The sequence below is a fragment of the Myotis daubentonii genome, chromosome 10, assembly GCF_963259705.1.
Source record: "Myotis daubentonii chromosome 10, mMyoDau2.1, whole genome shotgun sequence".
Taxonomy (NCBI): Eukaryota; Metazoa; Chordata; class Mammalia; order Chiroptera; family Vespertilionidae; genus Myotis; species Myotis daubentonii.
The window spans coordinates 57,480,741-57,504,897 of NC_081849.1; the positions used below are offsets into that span (position 1 = coordinate 57,480,741).

A 24,157-nucleotide genomic window follows, 5' to 3' on the forward strand; every position below is an offset into this window, starting at 1 on the left:
CTGAGCACACTGGCCGGGTAAATTCGTGAATATTTTAAAATGCTTTTTACAAAAAGTACAATTGTAAATGATGCATGTTTATCTATAGCTTTATATCTGCTGCTGCTAATTCTCTTTTACTGGTGTCATTTATCAGCAAATTAGTTGACATTTTAATTTTATGTCTCATGATTTATTTGTTGTACCTCAGGATCACTGTTATAAACATGAAATATTGGTGAACCACAGGGTGATATATGCAGGCAAAAATACTAGGAAGTACTTGGTGTTAAGCCCGGTTTTGACCAAAAATAATATATAGTTATACTAGATTGGAATTAGGAAGTCCAACTTTGAAAAATATTGTAACTTTTTTAAAGTGTTCAAAAGTGAAAAAGCTCCCTTTTTAGCACTGAATGGCACTGTGCCTAAAAATGTATCCATGTTTCCTTTGTACCAAGTCAAGTTGTGGAGTTATTTACTCATTTCTGGAATCCTGATGAGAAATGTTGCCTTGACCATCATCACGAGAGGTTTTACTTATAAAAGCAACTACACTCTCTCTTTTTTAAACAGGCATTGCGGCCTCATTTGCTGTCAAGCTTTTTAAAGCCTGGATGGCAGAAAAAGATGCCAACTCTGTTACCTCTTCTTTGAGAAAAGCCAACTTAGACAAGAGGCTGCTTGTAAGTCTTATCTGGACAAAGGTGTTGACTGCTTCATCCTCTGGCATGGCCTGGCAGCATCTGCAGTATAGTGCATGGCCAAAAAGCCGGGTCTGTGCTGAGTTGAAGCATGGCTCCTCTTATTTCTATGTTATGGTAGATAGAAACTAGTTCCAATTTAATCTTTCTTTTATAAATGAAATGATTAAAGACTCAAAGAAAACAAACTTTCACATTTGGAAGTGTGTTGACATAGTGTTAACATTTATCAGAACACTTTCTTTTTTAACGAGTAACTATAGAAATTTGAATTTTTCCTATAGTACAGTCCCATTGAGCCCACCTAATTAGACGTTTGTGATATGTTGGGTTAGAGTTGAATAACACTTATCTGAAATGCATGTCGTTGTGTTGACAAAATAAAAATTTAAACAACAGTCCTTGTTTATACCAAGATCCATTGGAAATACTAAGCTACTTAAGCAAGCATACAAGTTAATTGTCGTTCATTCAAAACTCCTATTATCACAATTGCTTGATTATACTTTCACTAGAGGCCCAATGCATGAAATTCGTGCAAGAGTAGGCCTTCCTTCCCCCAGCTGCCGGCACAGGCTTCCCTCTGGCACCGGGGACCCTGGCTTCTCTCGCAGAGGGAGGCCCCGCCCACCCACCACAGCCCACCGGCTTGCCTCGGCTCTCTCAGCCCCAGCTTCATCTGGAAGGTTGTCTGGAAGGCTATCTGGTCTAATTAGCATATTGTGCTTTTTTTTTAATTATAGATTTCTCTATTTTTATATCTTTCCCCCCCAAAAAGTCAAGAACAATGTTTTGTCCTCCTAATTTCTATCTGCTGCCTATTATTTCTTTCTTCTAGAAGCAACAGCTGTCCAAATGGCAGAGATTTCTACAAGTGAAATTGCTTTTACAATTTTAGGACAAAGTCTAAAATTAAAAGACACCCAGCCATCTTCTCCTTACCTAGTCTCTCAGCTGGTTTTCTCTTCCAATGTATTCTGTCATGCAAAGGTGCCAATTCATGGAATAATTCTAAAACTGTCTCATTGCATTTCCAATGACTTCATGCTCCTTTGTCTCTTGAAATTTGCCTTAAAATAGCCCTACTTGTGTCTTTAAAGTCTTTAAGATATGATAGAAAAGAACATTTAAGTTTCTCGTTAATTTCCAGTTAATTTCTGCCACTGACAATAGATTTCATTTAGCATGAGTGTCTGCTCTGGGCCAACACAGCCCTGGAAGCTATGCAGCCAGCAGAAAACAGGATAGAAAGTTAAAGTTCCTTGTCCTCGTGGAACCTACTTGAGAGACTTCGGGTAAATCTCTGTATATAGAAGTCTTTGAGGCATGGCATGCTGAAGACTGCAAGAGCATTTGGTAAGAGCTAGAGCATAGGAGATCAGCTCAGAGGAGTATCAGAGCCCATGTCATCGAGGGACTTTGGCTTTTATTCTGAAAAGATAGGAATCCTTTGAAGAATTCTCTGCAGATTTGTGCATGATGTTATTTAGGGCAGTGGTCACCAACCGATGGTTCATGGACCACTGGTGGTCTATGAGATCCGAAAGGTTGGCGACCACTGGTTTAAGGAAACCTTTGGAGCAGTGGTCGCCAACTGGTGGTGTGCGGACCACTGGTGGTCTGTAGGGTCCAAAAGGTTGGCGACCACTGATTTAGGGTACTAACAGGATGATTCTGACTGTTGTACTGGGAATAGACTCAAGAGCAAGGCTACAGTAGACCAGGCTACAGTAAATGTCATGATACAGTTTAGACCAGCCGTGGGCAAACTACGGCCAGCGGGCCGGATCCGGCCCGTTTGAAATGAATAAAACTAAAAAGAAAAAAAGACCGTACCCTTTTATGTAATGATGTTTACTTTGAATTTATATTAGTTCACACAAACACTCCATCCATGCTTTTGTTCCGGCTCTCCGATCCAGTTTAAGAACCCATTGTGGCCCTCAAGTCAAAAAGTTTGCCCACCCCTGGTTTAGACAGATTTTGCCTCAGTTTAATCTGAATGATAAGTTTCAATACATTATGTAACATTCATGAGGACTTTGGATATAGTTCATATATAAACCATGAGTAATATGTTTGATGACATATTGTTCTGAACATAATTTTAGATCAGCTTTCTTAGTCACATTTTTTCTAAATGCAATATTAAATGCCAGCACAGAATAATGGAATAAGGGTTGATCTTAAGGTCACACAGCTCTGTCCTTAAATATTTCTGGCTGTGCCCTAGCCGGTTTGGCTCAGTGGATAGAGCGTCGGCCTGTGGACTAAAGGGTTCCAGGTTCAATTCTGGTCAAGGGCATGTACCTTGGTTGCAGGCACATCCCCAGTAGGGGGTGTGCAGGAGGCAGCTGATCAATGTTTCTCTCTCATCGATGTTTCTAACTCTATCCCTCTCCCTCTCTGTAAAAAATCAATATATATATATATATATATATATATATATATATATATATATATATATATATATATTTTAATATTTCTGGCTGCATAATCTGAGTCAAACTGCTTAACCTTGTTGGCTCAATTTGTCATCTATAAAAATTTCAACTTTACACAATTATGAACAACAGACCTACCCCATCTTGATTCATAGCAGAAATTCAAAACAAATTAGTCCCCGTCCCCAAATTTGAAAGACTTTTCGAATGTTAGCATAGATGTCAGTGACAAAATTTCAGTCTGGTATGAAATGTTTGCTTTAACATGAATGCGTGCTTGGTAACTGTTCCCACCAACTCTGTCCTGACATTTTGAAACTCATGACTCAACAAGGGAAACTATGGAATGATGATATTAAAAATATTGAAACTTGAGCCATAACTTAGAAGCCATCTGCTCATGTCCCTATACATGGGGACAGTCCAGATCTTTCTACTGAGATGTTTATTGGAGCCATGTAGCCATTGACCATATATATGCAAATCAAACCAACATAAAGGTTTAGATCTAATTTTTAGACTGTAGCAGTCTGAAAACTGTGAGAACTTTGAAAATTGCCTGAATTTCTTAGTTGGGTGTTAAAGTCATACAGGATTAGAACATGACTAAGTGTTACTGAGACTGCCAAGCTGTGTATGGTAAAATGGAAATGAGGTAAAAATAAGAGTGGCAATGGTATCATTGCTCTTTTTAAATTTTCCAACAAATTATGTAATGAACTGAAAAGTCACTAGAGTGGGTTTAGTTTAGATCTTGCCATGAATGTGAGAGCCACTGTCATTAACAGAGTTAATAAAATTCTCTAGTCCCCAAGCTAGTATCTACAATAATAAAAGTATAATATGCTATTTAGAGTGGACATCCTTCCGGACACCCTTCCTTCCTTCCAAAGTCGCAGTGGGCGGTGGCTGAGGCAGAGGTGGCAGAGGCCCCTGGACGTAGCGGCGGCAGGCAGGGGCCATGGCTTTTGCACGAATTTCGTGCATTGGGCCTCTGGTTTTAGAATAATAGCATTTTCTCAGAATGTGAATAGAGGTCCTTGAGATGACAATAGTCAATGTCATTTTTCTAATGTTAGCTCAAATCATCTTAGCATTATTAAAACTGACCTGCCTATTCATAGTTAAGGACACCTTGTGACTGGCTACCTAATGATTTCAGTCTTTTTCTTGTCACTTTAAAACAATCCAAATATTCAAGACCCTGAAGGTACAGAGTCTTCATAAGGGACAGTCTCTGCTGTGGGCCAAGTCAGGGTGTCTGATGTGCATTTTATTTAGCAAGTTTAGTTCTGTATTTACACATGCTATACTTTGATTAAAGTAAAAGAAAAATAAATAATGGTCAAAATGAGTGAAGCTAGTTTATCTAAGTTGCTTAGCTTTTTTTCTCTTTCTTTGAAAAACTGCCTAATTTTAGAAAGTGCTTAGTAAATACTGAAGAAATATACCCGAGATTTATTCTTTTTAAAATCAGTCTTTGTTCTTTCCTCCAAAATATGAGATATTCTGAGCGCTGTTTTCATATTAGAATGTTGTCCTCTATGTTTGCTGAAATGTGAGTAGCTTGTTGCATAACAGCCTCTCTTCTCTCTCAGGAACTCTTTCCCGTTAACAGACAGAGTGTAGATCACTTTGCTAAGTACTTCACCGACGCGGGGCTGAAGGAGCTCTCCGACTTCCTGCGAGTGCAGCAGTCGCTGGGCACCAGGAAGGAGCTGCAGAAGGAGCTGCAGGAGCGCCTATCTCAGGAATGCCCGATCAAGGAGGTGAGAAACCCGGCCGACCTCACTCCTGACCCACCGAGCCGAGGAGTAACGCAGACCGCGTGGCACAAGCTTCACCTTCCTAAGGGGACCTTTATGCAGTGAAGTTAGGCGGACCCATATTTCATACTGTGGGACTTGAGGATAAATGTACACATTTAAACTTAATTCTTAGGGGGAAATAATCTGCTGAGTGGTGCTGCGCTGATACATAGCGTATAAAAATGCCTTTGCGCTGTACAACTTACTTACAAATTAACACTTCACTGAGATGGGGCGTGAGATCATCAAAAGTAATAACTAAAGAATGAATTGTGGACAGCGGCCTTACTTAAACCCGAGATATTATCCGTCAAGAGCTTTCAAGGTGAGGGTTAGAGGTAAAAGTTAACAGCTTGGTTGCCTTTTTCAAACCTCAAGGAAGTCAGACTGGCTCAGGTGAGCCCTCCTCTGCTGGGCCCTGGAGATCCCTGCATGGAAAAGAGTCGCTCCTAGAAGCAGGGATGCTCTCTTGTTCTCTGCTGTCCAGCAGCTCCTGGCCAGAGCGAGGCTTATTACTTTTTGGACTAAAAATAAATCTGCTTTGAAAACAAAGCAGCGTGTTTTCTGTCCCTGTTGTAATCTGACAATAAGTACCAGGAAGGGAGGGACTGAGTCGAGTGTTTATCTGCCCAAACCTTTCACTCCCCAGGACGGTGAGAGGGAACTTCCCCATCTGCCTGTTATTCTGACGACTCCCTTTCCGTGAAATTTAGGTGGTGCTCTATGTGAAAGAAGAAATGAAGAGGAATGACCTCCCGGAAACAGCAGTGATAGGCCTGCTGTGGACCTGCATCATGAATGCTGTGGAGTGGAACAAGAAGGAAGAACTCGTGGCAGAGCAGGCCCTCAAGCACCTGAAGGTACAGGGTCTTCATAAGGGACAGTCCCTGCTGTGGGCCAGGTGCTGCGTGTGACAGGATGGCCGTCATTCCAGCCTCATTCGCTCAGACTCAGGCCAAACATACAGCTCCTAATTTTTTTCTTTTCAAATTCTCCGCTACCTAAAATGTTTCGGGTCTGAGCCAATGAAATACCTAAGGATAAGTTTTTACTAGAAACCATGTTCGAAAAGCCACAGAAAAATGATACATTCAGTATTTAAAGTTAAAGAGGAATACTGTCTATTGGTTTTCTTTCTGTTCTACACAAGGGAAATTCTTAGTGAATCTTTTTGTTTAAGCCAACTACAAATTAATGTTAGAATTTGAAAAGCATCTGGTGGAAGAAATCAGCTGACTCTGTAAATTATCTTTTGTGCGTGGATATGTATGTTTTTACTTCCGTGAATTGTCTTCTTGCTATAAAACTATTAAGAAAAGTGGGAGACTTAGGTCTGCCTTCAGAGTTGATACTTGAATTGGGCAGTGAAAGACCTCCGAGTATAAAGTAGGTTGGGATGGAAATTAGAGGTAGCTCTCAGAGACTGAGAGCAGTGCAGGGAGAAACTGCAAGTTCCATTGCCCGGGGAAGGCTCCTGGGGGGAGATGACCGCTGAACTGAGGGGGTCGTAGAGGAAACAATGTCTGTCCCTCAGTGACTCAAGCCATGGGAGCTGAGGCAGAGGGAGCAATATGAGCAAAACCATAAAGATGGCCTGGGAGGGGGTCTGAATGTCGGGAAGGAGAGCCTCACTCCTTGTCTCATTTTCACCATATCCAATAGACAGGCATAGTAGCACAGCATTTATCATCAGAAGTTCACATTTGCCTCCCGTTGGTAGGTACACTGAGAGAAAGCTGATAAGATGCCGGGATAAAAATTCATTTTGATCCGACACAATGTTGTAATAAGAAGATAATCCAAAAAGTGAATGTTTTCTAAGCAACTCTCCAGGTTACTGTTGTGATTCAAGTGTTGTCCAGCCTGTCCCTCCCCAGAAAGTTAATGTCTTCACTCCCCCTCCTCCTGCAGCAATACGCTCCCCTGCTGGCCGTGTTCAGCTCCCAAGGCCAGTCAGAGCTGATCCTCCTGCAGAAGGTCCAGGAGTACTGCTACGACAACATCCACTTCATGAAGGCGTTTCAGAAGATCGTGGTTCTCTTTTATAAAGGTATCCGCCCCCGTGGCTCCACCGCTGTGTGTCCACGTTCTGTGGCAGTTCCTTGAGATGTAGGGCCGGGGGTCAGGCAGAGGGCAACATGGGATTACACTAATCTTTGCTAGCTTTAGGGAGGCAGCCACATTATGTGTAGAGAGAAGAGGCAAATGCTGTACATGCTGCCCTTAGGAACCAGCCCAGTCAGGCCCCGTTCTCATTGGTGGAATTGGTGATGAACTGGTTATTATGGGGGGGGGGGGGGGGTGAAAAATGTAATTACATAAAGTAATTAGGTCTGTTTTTTAATTATAAGGATTAGCTCTAATAACAGTGATTATCAAAATGTTAAGATACCATAAAGCTGACTTTAAAATTACTGAAATAATTAGCCCTTTTACTTTCTATTTTAGTTATTTGTCCCAGCCATCCTCCTATTTTCCAAGGAAATGGCTATTTTTAGGTATTCACATTTACTGTTCTTTTCATTGTATTTTTAAGGATTAAGTTTGCCGCGACAACTGGCACGGTCTTTAATGAATGCTAGGGTTTTAACCAATTTCAATCTGTACCGACAGCATATAAAAAATGATCCTGGACTATCCTTTGGTCTGTGTTTATGTAGTTTTATCAGGAGAAGAATGTGATAACTGGCAAGTCCCACTTGAAGTTCAGGAGTTGATGTTTTTCTCTGGCCAGATCTGAATTAGGTCCTCTTGGATGTAGTCATTTGATAACAATGTCTTGAAATGAAAGCTTAAATGTTACCCAGGGTGACCCATGAGAACCAAACAGCTCATGTTACCAGCCCACCTATGGTACCCAGCAGCCAAGAAAAAGAAGCAGGGCCCCCCACCCAGTGGGCATTCTGTCCCCACTGTCACTGCTGGCTCCTTATAGAAACTGGTAGAGATGGGTTCTACATTGGCTTTATGGGTGGTCAGTAATTTCTGCTATAGAAAAAAAAATCAAACTGTTTATAAACTGGTAGCCTAAGCATACATTTTCCTTTCTTGCTGTTTAATTGCTAACCCCACCAACCAGTTTCTCTAACCAAATTTTTTAAAACTTAGACATAGTTGTTGAGCCTCATCTATAGAAGCACCTAATTTTATTATTGTATTTAATTTACAACAGAATAAACAAACTACTTTTTATCAGTAATGACCTCTAGGTTGCATATTGTTAGTACACAGAGACCCAGGGAAAAAGCCCCAAGACTGAGAATCTACCTTCATAAGCAGAGGGCAGGGAAAGACTGGAGAAAGAGGCAGGCCATTCCAGGCTGGTAATTAAGAGTTTATTAGGGGAAACTTCCCTAGGAGGTGTGTCCTGGGCAGCTGCAAGATGAAGTGGATTTCCTCCCTGCCACTTGGCAGGCATCAAAGAATTATATATGATTCCGGTGCGGGGGGCTGTGGGGGGGGGGGGGGAGATTTAGTATGTGAATGCTACCAAAGAATTATATAGGGAAAAGGGGGGATAGTCATGGGTACTAGTACTGAGTGCTACCAGGAACAGGTAATTACTTACTTGACCAGGTCAGGGCATTGGCCTGTTTCAGGGACCAGCACGTTACAGGAGGTGGTGGAGGGGACTGAGTTGTTGGCAGAATGAACATTGACTATGATCTAGTCGTCTCTAAGGTGAGGGATTGTGGTAAGCAGTCTCCGTTCTGGCCTGGGTCCATCTCATAGGACAGACAGTGGCCATCATGGAATAGTCTTTCCTCCACACATGTGAGCTTTTATAGTTCTTCTTCAGATTTCTCATTTTAACCATTAATGTCAACATTTTTCCTCGTTGTACTCCTTTTAAGTAATCTAAAGTTAGTAAGGTCTGTGAGAAGTATGAGCAGGCCCAAGGGAACACAGGAAGGTAAGTATTAACATCATTTTATTCTTGCCTAGTTGCTTTTGGAAATGAAATCAGGAAACTTTTAAATATATCACTGAGGTGTTTAAATTGAATGTTATTTTTTTTAGGTAATTGCATAATCTTCAGATTTATGCGTACAGGCTGTTGTCTGCATGGAATGTTTACACGTTTTCTCCTGAGAGCAGGAGCCCCAGGAGTGATCGTTCCATACCACTGTTAAGAAAGTTATGTGTTTACCTTCTTTCCTTATTTGAAAGGCGGTTTTTACTCTGACCTTATTTCATCCCACAAACACGTAGGCACCAAGAGACATTTATTTTTATTGCTTTTATAAGGATTTGGATGCTTTTTGCATGTATTTTGCATGTCTAGAAATGCTTGATGAAAGTCCATTAAAGCACTCCTTTCCCAGCTCTGATTTGCAAATGAATCACATCGGGAGCTTGTTAGAAGCCCAGACCTTCAGGGGTTCTAATGCCCTAAGTCCCGGGTTAGGATTGAGAATTCGCTTCTTAATAGAGTTCCTGGTGGTACTGTGACATTGGTCTGGGACCAGCACCTAAAAGGTGTTTGATGTCAGAGGAATAAATTCCATGAACTATGGTAGCACATTTAAGATCATACTTACCACTAATTCCATGCACACATATACATTTTACAAATACCAAACTGTGTCTGTTTGCTCTAGTGATATGGATTCCTTTTATTTATTACTAGAGGCCTGTTGCACGAAGAGATTCGAGCAATAGGCCTTCCCTTCCCTTGGCTGCTGGCACCGGTTTGCCTCTGGCACCCGGGACCCAGGCCTTCGCTCTGGCCAGAGCCGGCCCCGGGGCCGTCAGGCTTCGCTCCGCCACTTGAAGCCTCTGTATGCAAATTAACCGCCATCTTTGTTGGCTTAATTTGCATACTCTCCTGATTGGCTGGTTGGTGTGAAGGTATGGTCAATTTACATGTTTGTCTATTATTAGGTAAGATAAGGAACATCTTTACTTCAATGCAAGTTTTAAAATTATGAAACTCCTCCTTTTCTATTTTAATCTCTCTCATTACTCTCCTCTCTCTCTCTCTCTCTCTCTCTCTCTCTCTCACACAACTTCCCCATAAATCCAGAGCAAGAGGACAACAGATAGTTGAGGATGTGGTTACTCATGTCCCCTTTGACAAACCTAGTTATTTTAATGAATGTCATTATTGAAAGATTTTAAAATATTTTATATAAATAACAGTGTAATAAAAGTGAATAAACTACAATAATGCTTTTCAGCAATGAAAAAAAATGGTAATTGCTCATTTAGTGAAAATTCACTTTCTGTATTAAAACCTGGATTTTTATGTTTCTGAGACACTAAGGAAAAATAGTAAATTTATCATTAATTTTCAAACATCACATTATTCACTTTAAATGATAATGTCTCTTCCTTCTTGAAGCTAAGTACCCTAGTCTCAGCATGGAGGTCTGAAAGTAGAATACCAAATTCTCAAGGACTGTTATTTCCATTGTGGGTTTTATCAGGTGCAGAAATTTCTTAGGTTAAACTCTGTCTTTCATGCAAATTTTCCTAAAATGTTTCTTATTCTTGTTCTAAAGAAAGGTGAATGGCCTTCTCACCATATATTCCCAGCATTCTTAAGATAAATTATTTTTTTACTTTGTTCCAGTGTAGCATCTCTAATAAAATTCCTGAATTTCCTGAGTTCCAAATGACATAGTATTCAACTTTAATATCTAAATAACTAATGTTGCCTAAAGCTTTGCAATTCTCAAACCACTTTTACAATGTTGTCTCTTTGATCCTAATGAAAACCTGAGATTTAAATTATAACTGTAGATTGAGAATTACTTAGTTTTTCTCAAGTGAATGAATTTGTCCATTACACATGGGTTGAATGTAGTCCTAACTGACAGTTTGACAGTTGTTTTGTCAAATGCTAGAAATTAAATAGTCCCTGACTTCCTGAATTTCAGTGTAGGAGAAAGCCAGGAACTAGAGTCAGCATGTCAGTTGCTGAAATAAAGCTCCCACAGAGGGCTGAGGAGTGGTGGGGTGCCCTTGAAAGGGCACCCAGCTCACAGGTGAAGCTAATTTGGAGGGAAAAGAAAGGGCTGGGATGAAGAAGCTAGCCAGCTAGGAGAGAAATGTATTTTAATCTCGGAACTCTGCAGTTGGATGTCTGTCTTAGTACTTCTATTGACATATATTCTTAGTAGGCATTTCTGGGAAATCCCAACAAAGACTTTATAGTCTCCCAATTTTATTTTATTTTATTTTTTAAATCTTTATTGTTGAAAGTATTACATATTACCCCGTTTTCCCCATTGACCCCTTCTAGCCTGTCCCCCACCCCAGGCCTCCATCACCCTATTGTCTGTGTCCATGGGTTACACATATCTATACTAATAAAAGGGTAATATGCTAATTAGACTGGACATCTTCCAGACATCCTTCCGGACAAAGCCATGGTGGCAGGGGCCAAGACAGAGACGGTTAGTAGCGACCAGGCCGGCAGGGGAGGGCAGTTAGGACCAACCAGGCAGGCAGAGGAGGGCAGTTAGGGGCAACCAGGCAGGTAGGTGAGTGGTTAGGAGCCAGTGGTCCCAGATTGCAAGAGGGATGTCCAACTGCCAGTTTAGGCCCAATTCCGCAGTCGGACATCCCTCAAGGGGGTCCAGATTGGAGAGGGTGCAGGTTGGGCTGAGGGACCCCCCCATCCTGTGCATGAATTTCATGCACTGGGCCTCTAGTATGTATAGAAGTTCTTTGGTTGATCTCTTCCCACTACCCCTGCCTTCCCTCTGAGATTCATCAGTCTGCTCCATGCTTCTGTGTTTCTGGATCTATTTTGTTCATCAGTTTATTTTGTTCATTAGATTCCACATATGAGTGAGATAATGTGATATTTATCTTTCTCTGACTGGCTTATTTTGCTTAGCATAATCCTCTAGTCTCCCAATTTTAATTGATTCTTCTCCACTCTTCCTTAGAGGAAAAAAAAAATATATGCCTTTTTTTCATTCTCAAGGAGTTTCCTTCCTTTTAGACTTTTCACTAAACAAAAGTTGAATTTCTTAAATGATGTTCATGTTTTGCCTCATAAGTTGCCCTGTGTGATTGCTTCTGGCCCATGTTTATTATTTATTACCAGACACTAGAAATTTAGTCTAGTCTAGCAGCAAGTATTTATTAGTAACTTAGGTTCTTCTACAAGCTCAAATTTACACTGTCTGGTTTTTAATGGACAATACATCTAGTAAGTTTTACTTAGTGTCCTTTTCACAATTGTCCTTGACAAACGTTTTAGTAATTGCATGGCCTCTTTCAGCCTCTGGGGGGCAGTAAAACACAGGAATGAGCTCTGAACTTCAGAAGGAAATACCAAAATACTATTGCTAAACGCAGTCTTAACCAGCTTTCCAACATTTACGTTGTACCAGATGTAATTCATTAAGGTGAGCAGAAAAATAGAATGTCCCTTTACATGTTTGCCATACTTTTAATTCTATTTTTTGTTTTATGACATTAATAATAATAGTTCTATAGGACATACATACAATTTACAAACTGAAAAATATACATATGTTGGGTGTATATGCTCAAAACTGTCTCATAGGGGAGCATGATCCAAACAATTGGGAGATGGCTGTTCTAAATCAAACATCTTAAAGATGTCAGAGAGATAGATTATATAAGAGAGACTTTAAATCTGTGTTTAAGCTAAGTAGTTGAAAAATCTCTGTAAAGCATTCTTGCACAGAAACAAGTCACTTCCTCAGGCTTCTCACCTCTAGAAAAACTAGGTTTTGATGGAAAGTGGGTGGGGAAGTTTTCTCATCGTTGTGAGTGGAGGATGTGGAGGTGGGAACAGAAAAAGCTAAAAGACTAGAAGCTAAGAGTAATTCCATAGGACTCCTGATTCAATCTTTTATATCCAGTTTTTATATCCAGACTTCCTCTTTCCTTCGAAAAATGTAGTATATTTAATTATTAAAATAAATAAAAACCTCATATTGTCTAAGACCAATTGTGTGCATTTTTAGCCAATTTGATTTCCTCAGTTGAATACAAGAGCCACTTATTAATTTAGAAAAAATAAGGTTTTGTTATAAAAAGATCAGTGATATTTTAAATAAAAATTATGAAATAATTTATCTTGTTTTCATAAGTTAAATTATATTTTGACTGCAAATACATTATTAGAGTAATTTATCAGTATTATAATGGATTGGATAGGTATTAGGGACAATAATAAATCCTTTTTATTGGCTTTGCATCTCATTTCCCACTCAAATCCCCAAAACCAACCCATTAGATCATTGGTAATGTATGTATGCTATTATTTTGATATTCCCCTTCCCATTCTTAACATTACGTTTTTCTAAATTAACCATCACTTTATGCTATCAAGGCATATTCGTGTAATTTAAAGTTTTAGGTAATTGATAGGTAATAGATAATACTTTTTGTTAGAAACCTATAGAAAATTGGTCTAATATGTCTGTTTTTCTCTTATAGAGTACAAGGAAAACATTACTATTGCAGTTTAGAATATGATACTGTAGGAAAATCAGTTAGTAATTTAGCGATAGGGTGAGTGTAGAACTTTGGGTTATGTGTGTATTGGTCCCATGATACACCTAGGAAGCTCATCTTTATATCTAATTATTACTATCATTATTGCATCCTGTCTACATTTTTTTATTTGCCCTTCTTTTCTCCTAAAATAGTAAATCCCCCTAAAAAGTCCAGTCATTGAGGTTGCTGCTTAATCAAGATCTGTTTGAAGTTGGCAGGATACAGAGTGTTCTGAAATGCTGACATTGCTGAGTCATTTGCAAAATTACAAAATATCTACACTGTTTCCTACCAGCAAATTTGGACTTTAAGAGGTTTCCAAGTCCCAGTGTGACTTGCATATAGGCCTGCATTATATCATGACTGATGAGAGGTATCATCATCATCACTACTTACTAAGCTAAAATGCCAAAATATGCCACTGTTCTATATGGAAATGAGCTTGGTTCCTGTCTTCTAGTAAGTTTCAGGTATGGATTTCTTTTATAACAGAGCGTTCAATGTTAAAGTGATTGCTTTCTATTAAAGTAGATGTCAGGAAGTTTCTTTAAACCATGACATTTGTGTAGTAACTGAAATCTTTGATTTGAAATTGCAGCTGATGTGCTGAGTGAAGAAGCGATATTGAAATGGTACAAAGAAGCACACGTGGCCAAAGGCAAAAGTGTTTTTCTTGACCAGATGAAGAAATTTGTTGAGTGGTTGCAAAACGCAGAAGAAGGTATGATTCCATTGAACAACTTTGGTGGCCATTTAGCAAATCCTATCTCATTATAATTCAAGACAGCTGGTCTTCCACAGATTTTTCTTGCTTTCCTAAAACTAAAGGTCTTGAAGTGTCTTCCATATCAAACACTCAGCCTACATCTTAGCCTTTGTTTCTGAATCAAGGCAATGAAAATCTCTACATGGCAAAAAAAGAAACGGCCCTCTTAAATTATCCACTCTAATGGAGAACAAAGAGGAAGAAATAATTAGATCTGAAAGGGAAAACAATACATTTATTTTAATCACATTATGGCAAGTTCATTTCAAAGCAAAGGGAACAAAAGTTTGCTACCTGCCCTCATATCTAACTATGTTACTTAGAAAATGGATACCTGGGACAACAATGTCTTGGGAGTGGGGCGGGGGTCAGGGGAGAGAAGTGCAGTAGAGACTCTCCTGGCCTTATTTAAAAGAAAGAAAACAACAACAATCATGACTTTCCTTTCTTCTCCCCTAGAATCTGAATCGGAAGGTGAGGACAATTAGATGGCCGGAGAAGCACAATGCCTAGGTCATCACACAACACTTGGATTGGGAATGCTGAACCATTCGAGAAGAGAAACTTGGCTTGTTTTCACAAAGGAAAAAAAAAATAGGATAGGTTTCCCTTGTGCAGAGGGGGCAAATGGTTTTTGTTTTTGTTTTGTTTTTAAATGGAGCCCTGAGGCATCAGCTATTATACTTGGGACTCTACCTCTCACTCACTATATGCTAACTTAAAGCCATTCAACCGGGAGTCCAGTAGGAATCTGAATTACTCAACAGACTCCTCTTTTTTAGCTGTATTTTTCAGGTACTGTGTGGTGAACGCCCCACTGGTGTCTATTACAGGGCCACTTTGGTAGTTGTGTATCTGCTTGTGTATGTGATTTGACAAACCAGTTTTTTTAAATAAATGGCTTTATAAAAATCTGGGCCTATATTCTCAGAACTCTTATTTCTTTACCTAACATGACTTCCTACACAGATGACATTTCAGCTAATATTTTGACAAAAATATATTTAAAGAGAAGATGTTAAAAATTACATTCAATTTATGATAACAGTTGTATGCCAACTTTTATGTTTTATATTTTTTATATTTAATTTTACGTGCCGACATGTACAAGGGTTTCCCTTTATTTTAGGGGGTGATGAGTAAAAGGTAAGAAGGCTACTGCACTGGAGGATATCTGACTTTGCCCCATAATTTCGAAGGTGACCAAGGTCATCGAGTTGGTGACTAAGACTGAACTCAATTTCCCATCTTTAGCGTCCATATCTGCTTTTTTGTCTATGTTCTGTTGTCAAATTATTTTTTATAACAATATAAGTTTCTAACAGTTTAAGCCAGGGGTGGGCAAACTTTTTGACTCGAGGGCCACAATGGGTTCTTAAACTGGACCGGAGGGCCGGAACAAAAGCATGGATGGAGTGTTTGTGTGAACTAATATAAATTCAAAGTAAACATCATTACATAAAAGAGTATGGTCTTTTTTTTTTTTTAGTTTTATTCATTTCATATGGGCCGGATCCGGCCCGTGGGACATAGTTTGCCCACGGCTGGTTTAAGCAAAAGTTTTTAAAACCAGCACTGCTAATGAATAAACATCTGGAAAATCTATTTCTAATCTATAAACGTAGCAATTACAGAATACTAAATATTTAACATTTTCTAGCACAGAGTATTTTTCCAAACGGAACTTGAGATAGTGATCTTAAGTAAGCAGCCAAGAGAGGGACGATTACTCATAGGACGATTAAGCAAGGACTTAGTGAATCCTCAAACCCAAAGCGCCTTCTTTCTCTGAAAGACTCTGTTTTCTTTTTTTAAAAAAAAGAAACTTTCAATTATCAAAGGAGTTACATTAGCTATCTATTGCTGTGTAACAAATTATCCCCCAATTTAGCATCTTAGCAACAAACTTACTATGTCATAGTTTCCGTGGGCCAGGAACCCAGGTGGGGCTTAGCTAGGGAATTTGTAGCCCAGGGCCTTTCCCTTAGTTGCAGTCAATCTGTTGGCTGGAGCTGCTGTCATCGGAGGCTCTAGGACAGTCGTGGGCAAACTTGGCCCGCCCCGCGGGCCGGATCCAGCTGGTTTGAACAGAATAAAACTAAAAAAAAAAAAAAAAAAAAAGACCGTACCCTTTTATGTAATGATGTTTACTTTGAATTTATATTAGTTCACACAAACACTCCACCCATGCTTTTGTTCCGGCCCTCCGGTCCAGTTTAAGAACCCATTGTGGCCCTCGAGTCAAAAAGTTTGCCCACCCCTGCTCTAGGAGCTGCCTCCAGGCTGACAGTGGTGACCCATGGGCCTTAGTTTCTTGCTAACTTTTAGCCAGAGGGTTCAGTCTCTCAACATAGGGTCCTCTACTTAGGCTGCCTGGGTGTCTTCATGTCTTAACAGGTGGCTTCCCCCAGAATGAATGGTCTGAGGAAAGGAAGCCATCTGTAACCTAATATTGGAAGTGATATAACATCTCTGCCATATTCTATTCCTCATTGATCAACCCTGGTACAGCATAGATAGGGACTCCAGGAGGTGTGAATACCAGGAGGTGGGATAATCAATCATCATACTAGCCATTTCAGAGGCTGGCTACCAGAGTAGTACATACTAACATAGTTCCTGGAGAGTTTTAAAATCTTCACCTAGTGTTAAAACAAAGCAGTAAAAGGAGATGTCAGAAATATCTTGATAAATTTTTATAAATATAACTAGAGGCCCAGTGCACCAAAATTTGTGCACTGGGCGGGGGGGAGGGGATCCCTCAGCCTGGCCTGTGCCCTCTTGAAGTCTGGGACCCCTCGGGAGATAACGACCTGCTGGCTTAGGCCTGCTCCCGGGTGGCAGAGGGCAGGCCCAATCCCTAGGTGCAGCCCTTGGTTGGGCTCAGAGCAGGGCTGATTGGGGAGTTGGGGCGCCGCCCCCTGTCATGCACAGAGCAGGGCAGATCAGGAGGTTGCGATGTCACCCTCAGTCACGCTCAGGGTAGGGCCGATTGGGGGGTTGGGGCACCGCCCCCTGTCACACTCAAGGCAGGGTTGATGGGGAGGTTGCAGCGCCACCCCCTGTCATGCACAGAGCAGGGCCAATCGGGGTTGGGGCGCTGCCCCCTGTCACTCACAGAGCAGGGCCCATCAGGGGGTTGGGGCTCCATACCCTGTCACGCACAGAGCAGGGCCGATCAGGAGGTTGAGGAGCTCCCTCCTGTCACTGACAGAGCAGGGCCAATAGGGGAGTTGGGATGCTGCCCTCTATCACTCACAGAGCAGGGCCGATCAGGGGGTTGGGGCACCGCCACTGTCACACTCAGGGCAGGGCCGATGGGGAGGTTATGGCTCTACCCCATCACACACAGAGCAGGGCCCGTTGTGGGGGGTTGGGGCGCTGCACCCTGTCACACACACAGCAGGGCCGATCAGGGGGTTGGGGCGCTGTCCCCTGTCACACTGATCCTGGTGCCAGGAGGCCTCGCGGCTCTGCTGATCCCGGTGCTGGGAGGCATATTACCCTTTTACTATATAGGATAGAGGCCTGGTGCACGGGTGGGGGCCGGCTGGTTTGCCCTGAAGGGTGTCCTGGATCAGGGTGGGGGTCCCCACTGGGGTGCCTGGCCAGCCTGGATGAGGGGATGATGGCTGTTTGCAGCTGGTCACACACCCTTCAGGGCGGGGGTCCCCACTGGGGTGCCTGGCCAGTCTGGGTGAGGGGCTGAGGGCTGTTTTCAGGCTGGCGGGTGACTGAAGCTCCCAACCGCTCCTTTTTTTCTTTTTTTTTATTCTGGGCCAGCTTTAGCTCTGAGGCTTGGCTCCAGCTCTTAGGCCTTGGCTGCTGAAAGCAGGTATCTGGTTTGTTTGGGTTCTATAACCGAAACACTGTTTCAACTCCAGCTCTGAGATCCTGGCTGGCTGAAAGCAGGTTTCTGGGGTTTTGTTTAGCTTCTATATTTGTAACAATGTTTCAAACTGCAAGCTCAGAGGCCGGCAGCGGCAGGTGGGGAACTTTGGAGTCCTCCGTCACTGAAGCAAGCAAGCTTCATGTTCGCTTCAAGCTGCCTGGCTGCCGCCGCCGTCTTGGCTGGCAGTTAATTTGCATATTGCCCTGATTAGCCAATGGGAAGGGTAGCGGAGGTATGGCTAATTACCATCTTTCTCTTTTATTAGATAGGGCTTGCTTAATTCTTTAAAAATTAAGTCTATTGTATATGTTTTATATCCTGATCTTTATTAAATAATATTCTTTAACATTTTACTATATCAATAACTATTCTTCAAAAGCATGTTTTAAAAATACATTTTGTTTTTGGTATGGATGAGGCATAATCTTTATTACAGTCAGTCCTCGGGTTACATCGGACTCGACATATGTTGTTTCGTGGTTACATTGCCATCTCCCATTTATTTATTAAAAAAAAAAAAAGTTGCGTCATTTTGATGTATGTACATATGGGCTTTATGTTTTTTATTATTTATTTACCACAAGTAAAGGTCAGGAATTGTTATTTCTTTTAATTTTTTTTTTTTTTTTTACTTTTTACTTCATTACTGCTGTGTATATACTCCATGTGAGTGATGTAGGTACTTATGTAATTATTAAGAAAAAAAATGGAAATGTGATGTGGGTCAAAGGATTTGACTATTTTAAACACAAAATTTTATTTACTGAATTCGCATGTATACATTTGAATGCATTTTATACCTATTTGGGGCATAGTCCACGGCAATATTATTTTGACAAGAAATCAAAAATTTATCTGCTAACCTCTACAAATATGAAAGTGAAACTTCTGGAATTCAGCAGGTCCAATTTGTAAAATTGTAGGGACAAGGAGGATTAAAATATTTCATTTTCAAGCCAAGAAAACCAGCAGTCTGGAAACGGGTCGGGCCCTGCATGTCGATGGAATCATCTGGGGTGAGCCAGTGTGTTCCTGGCTCTGATGATTCACCATCTCTGACCTCAGCTTCGAGCTAATGGAAATTACTTCTCTCTGCTTTCTGTACCTTGGAAAATGGTAGATTTTAAGGTCCATCCTGAGAGATGCCCCTACACTGCCATGGCCCTCTACTTGGGGAATAGGGGCAAGTAAAATGTTTCTTCCGGCAAAACACCTTTTTAGAGCTAGACTGTGCATATTTAAATCTCTGCACCTTTCCGTGTGTGTGTGTGTGTGTGTGTGTTAACTATTGATATGAAGCAGAGAAAAACGCCTAGTCTGTGCTTATGTATTGAATAGAAACAGCACACTTGTTTAACGAGCAACAAGTGGCCGTGAACATGAGCAGTCTCGGAAGCCCCCCCGTCAGTAAAGCATTGGCCTGAGTTCTGACAGCGTCACCTCATTTGCCTGTGCTTAGGATGGATGCAGCAACAATGTGTTCATGCCTTTTACTCAACTTTGCTTCACCTCCTTTTGTTGTTCTTTGTGTTTCGTTCCTTTCTGGTAAGTGATTAAGTAGATACTGTCAATCTGCCAACAGTAATAACCAGCTCTCTCAGCAAGTACATACGAAACATAAGAATGTTATTTTTAATTAGCCAAAATGTTGCACTGTTCTCTTTTGGCAGAGAGAATGATTCCTAGGCACCTTTCTTTTTCAGAGATGGTTTTGGAACACAAGCGTTTCCTCATATAGCATTCATTACAAAAAAAGAAAATCATTCCCAGCCTTCTCTTTTGTATGGACAACACAGTTTTTGTTTTGCTTTGTTTTATTAAATCATAATTTACAGGGAGCCCTAATTGTTTTGGCTCAGTGGATAGAGCATTGGGCTGTGGACTGAAGGGTCCCAGGTTCAGTTCCAGTCAAGGGCACATGCCTCAGTTGCAGGCTGGGTTCCCAAACAATTGATGTGTCTCTCACACTGATGTTTCTCCTCCTCTGTCTCTCCCCCTCCCTTCCACTCTAAAAACTAATGGAAAAGTATCCTCAGGTGAGGATTAACTAAAAAAAGAAAAAATATATCCTCAGGTGAGGAGTAACAACAACAACAAAAATAGTTACTGTGGCTTCACTTGTTTGTACGACTTCCACGTTTTGCTTTATCTGCTGTGCAAGCGGATGAGTGGAGAGATGTACTTGTTTGGCCTGAGCTGGGAGGCACCATTAGTCAGCCCTTTCACTAATTAGCCTGTCACTTGACTCAGTATTTACTATGCTTAATTGTAAAATAAGGGCCTGGACAAGATCAGTCCGTAAACTGGGACTTCACCGTTCACATCACCCAAAGTTAAACAAATGCAAGACTGTTCTCATCAGATTCTCACAGTTTCTTGTGACCGAAGAAAGGTAAAATAATTGGGCTAAATTGCAGGTTCTCAAGTCCCAGCATGCATCAGGATCACCCAAAGGACCTAAAATTGATTGCTGGCCAGACCTCCCACTAAGTTTCTGACTCGGTAGGAGTGGGACAAGGTCTGAGAGCTAGTTTCTGGGTGGTAGCTGATCCTCGAACCATTGGGCCAGGTAGTTACTAAGATTCACTCCTTGCTGATTTTCTGCAGCCATTCTGTCTTCAATCAAGGAGGTGGGTTTTATTTTTCCTCATATCTATGTGTTTGATTGCCATTCCTCACAATGCATAGCTTGGCAAGAAATGGTGTTCAGTAAATGGGAGAGATTGTGCATTAAGAATTCCTTTTAAAGGAATTTATAAAGGTTGATTATAAATTCATCTAACATATTCCTATACCTTCTTTAAAAGTTCAGCATTGGGATCACAGCCGGACTGCTACTTACCAGTAGTAAGAATTTGGATTAATGCACCAAGTAGAAATGCATCCTAATTGATTGTGTCATTCTCTGAAACAGCTGATAGAAGGTGGGCCCACACTTTATAAAATGATCCTTGTAAAAGAAGCAAAAATACTTTTCTCATAAAAGTACTTTATGAAGATTGCCTAGTCGGGTTCTGTAACAGCAAATTGTGGGTGTTGACCACAGAATGGTGACCAACTCTGTGACCCCTTTAGGTTCCCCCCTCCATTCTAGAACAGGTCTCTAAAAAAGGTAAAATAGCTTTGGGCTAGTTTACTGGTTCTCAAACTGGAGTGTGATTGGAATCCCCTGGAAGGGCTTGTTTATTACAAATTGCTGACCATAGCTCCAGAGTTTCTGACTGAGCATGTCTGGGGTGGGACGGGAGGATTTGCATTTTTAACAAGATCCCAGGGCCTGTTGCTGCTGCTGGTCTAGTAACTACACATTGAGAGCCACTGGGATAGAAGGTTCCTAATCCCTTAGGAACAGGTATGTTGACGCAACCAAGCCTGTGGGATGGAACCTTGGTTTAGACCTGCTTGAAGGCTATTGATGCATTTGTTAGGAATGGGATACCTAAAAAAAAAAAAAGAAAGAAAAACGGCTGAATTTCTATAATTTCTTCCCTAGCTCTCTCAACCTCCTGTTTCTTCTGAAACCCTAAAGTATTCTTAAAAGGTACAGCAGGGTTTGAAAGATCTCAATTTAGACACTTAACTTCTTAAAAGAAATAATCCTTTGAGTTCATCCTGGAACCATTCTCAACATTCCCTTTCTCCTTTTCCAGGAAAACCCAATGGTTTTCCAAGTGTACAGCCCGACCAGTTGCATCAGCATCACCTGAGAGGAGCTAGAAATGCAAATTGTCAGGCTCTGCCTCAGACCCACTAAATCAGAAACTCGTGGGTAGACCCAGCAATCTATTTTACCAAGCCGTCCTGGTGATTCTGGTGATGCACGCTCAGGTGTCAGAACCATTGGGAAGGAGACATTTGTAATATTTTCAATAATAAGTATTTTTTTTAAATGTTGAATTAATAAAAAAAGACTGCAGACTCTGCCTTGGAATCGTAAATCCCTCATTTTTAAGATAAGAGAATGAGAAATCATTCTAACTAAGAAGAGGAGAGTCTCCTCTCCTTGGGAAAATGTAACAATATGTCATTTAAAAGACTCATTTGTAAAGCAGGACTAGGAGTTGTTTGACCCCACTTACTGACCACAGGTTTTATCCTGAAAGGGATACATGGTTTCATGTTGGGGACTGTATTATAAATCAGTGCTTCTAAGAACGGGCCTAAGTTGGCAGGCAGACATCCCTCTGGCAGCCCGGGAGCCCTCGGGGGATGTCCACTTGCCAGTGGGGAGCAGGCCTAAGCTGCAGTTGGACATCCTTAGCCCTGCTGAGGAGGCTGGAGAGGCTCCCACCACCACCGCTGTACTGGCAGCCATGAGCCTGGCTTGTGGCTGAGCAGAGCTCCCCCTGTGGGAGCGCACTGATCACCAGGGGACAGCTCCTGAATTGAGCATCTGCCCCCTGGTGGTCAGTGTGTGTCATAGTGACCAGTCATTCCCAGTCGTTCTGCTGTTAGGGTCAATTTGCATACTACCCTTTTATTACATAGGAGTGCCTGGACAGCCTGGATGGGGGGCTGATGGCTGTTTGCGGGCTGACCACAGCCCCTTCAGGGTGGGGGTCCCCCCTAGGGTGCCTGCCCAGCCTGGGTGAGGGGCTGATGGCTGTTTGCAGGCTGGCTACAACCCCCAGCCACCCAAGCTCCCAGTGGAGGCTGGCTGGAAGCAGGTATCTGGGATTTATTTATCTTCTATAATTGAAACTGTTGCCATGAGCCGAGGCCACAGCCAGCTCAGAGGAGGCGGGAAGCTTGGCTTCCTCCATCACCCGGGCAACCAAGCCTCCTCCTCTTGCTCTCTTGCTGTCGCACTGTCTCTTGGCTTCCTCCATCACCCGGGCAACCAAGCCTCCTCCTCTTGCTCTCTTGCTGTCTCACTGTCTCACTCTCTCACTGTCTCGCTCTCTCGCTCATCCTTGACTGGAATCGAACCACCAGCCTTTCATCCCCAGGCCAACACTCTATCCACTGAGCCAAACCAATCTACTCTCTTCTCTCTTTTTTTTTTTAGGGCATAAGGCAGAGGGTTTTCAAGCCGTACCAAAAGGAGTGATAAAAAAAACTCTACTTCTCTACTTGGACACAGAGCAGTCCAAGTAAGACCCCAGAGGCTTGAAATAGTGTACAAGTTGGGCAATTATGATGTGTTCCAACCATAAAGTCAAAGAAAGGATAGAAGGACATGAGGTTGGAGAAAGGGATCCCAGGCTGTCCTCACATGGAAGTCATTACAAAGCCTCTCTTTCCCACACTCCCTCTTCACTCTCTTTCTCCCTTTCACCAGGTTCACCTATTTGCTTTAAAATAACCCCCTGCCCTGACCGGTTTGGCTCAGTGGATAGAGCATTGGCCTGCGGACTGAAAGGTCCCAGGTTCGATTCCGGTCAAGGGCATGTACCTTGGTTGCAGGCACATCCCCAGTTTGGGGTGTGCAGGAGGCAGCTGATCGATGTTTCTAACTCTCTATCCCTCTCCCTTCCTCTCTGTAAAAAATCAATAAAATATATTAAAAAAATAAAATAAAATAAAATAAAATAAAATAACCCCCTCAATTGAAAACTGAAAACAATTTAGGCCTTAGTCAGGATTTTCACCTTTATCCTGAGAACAATAAGAAACCATTTGGCAGACTTAATTAAATGAGTGGTCAGAGCAGGTTTTCTTTTTAAGTTTATTCTTGTTGCTGCATTGAGAATGGTCTGAGAAGGAATGGACAAGACAGATTTGGACAGAGCAGTCAGGTGGTGATAGGTAAGAGAGGTCATGGTGAACTGAAGTGGTGGTAGCAATAAGATAGAAGGAGTATTGGACAGGTGTGGAAAGTATTTCTAAGGTAGAATTGATAGGTCTTGCTGATGGGTTGAATAATCTTTTACCTTCTCTGCATCCACCCCCCCTCCGGGCATTTAACTTTGAAGTGTCCTCTGCCTCTGGACTTGACCATGAGCCTGGCTTTGGGTAACAGAATGAAGCAGAAGTGCAAGTATGGTGCTTCTAAGTCTACAACTCGGGAGGCCTTGCTCTTGTGTTTCTGTCATCTCCATGAGGACATTCCTGAGGTAGCTAGCTACTGGCATGGA

The 24,157-nt window shown here is 41.7% G+C and overlaps 1 protein-coding gene across 3 annotated transcripts in view; it reads left to right on the top strand.

The window, feature by feature from the left end:
• BZW2 (basic leucine zipper and W2 domains 2) overlaps nt 1–15,100 on the top strand; it is a 51,311-nt gene extending 36,211 nt beyond the window's left edge. Inside the window, exons 7-12 of one of the 3 annotated variants that reach the window (XR_009454759.1) lie at nt 556–665; nt 4,726–4,896; nt 5,649–5,795; nt 6,847–6,985; nt 13,575–13,892; nt 14,021–14,143. Coding sequence is in view for 1 of the 3 variants with exons in the window: in XM_059712477.1 (XP_059568460.1) it covers nt 556–665; nt 4,726–4,896; nt 5,649–5,795; nt 6,847–6,985; nt 14,021–14,143; nt 14,648–14,676 (719 nt within the window). In the remaining 2 variants the exon portion in view is untranslated. Of the gene's footprint in view, nt 1–555; nt 666–4,725; nt 4,897–5,648; nt 5,796–6,846; nt 6,986–13,574; nt 13,893–14,020; nt 14,144–14,647 lie in introns of those variants that run through there. The other 2 variants (XR_009454760.1, XM_059712477.1) reach the window with 2 other exon arrangements.
• Nucleotides 15,101–24,157: the final 9,057 nt, after the last annotated feature.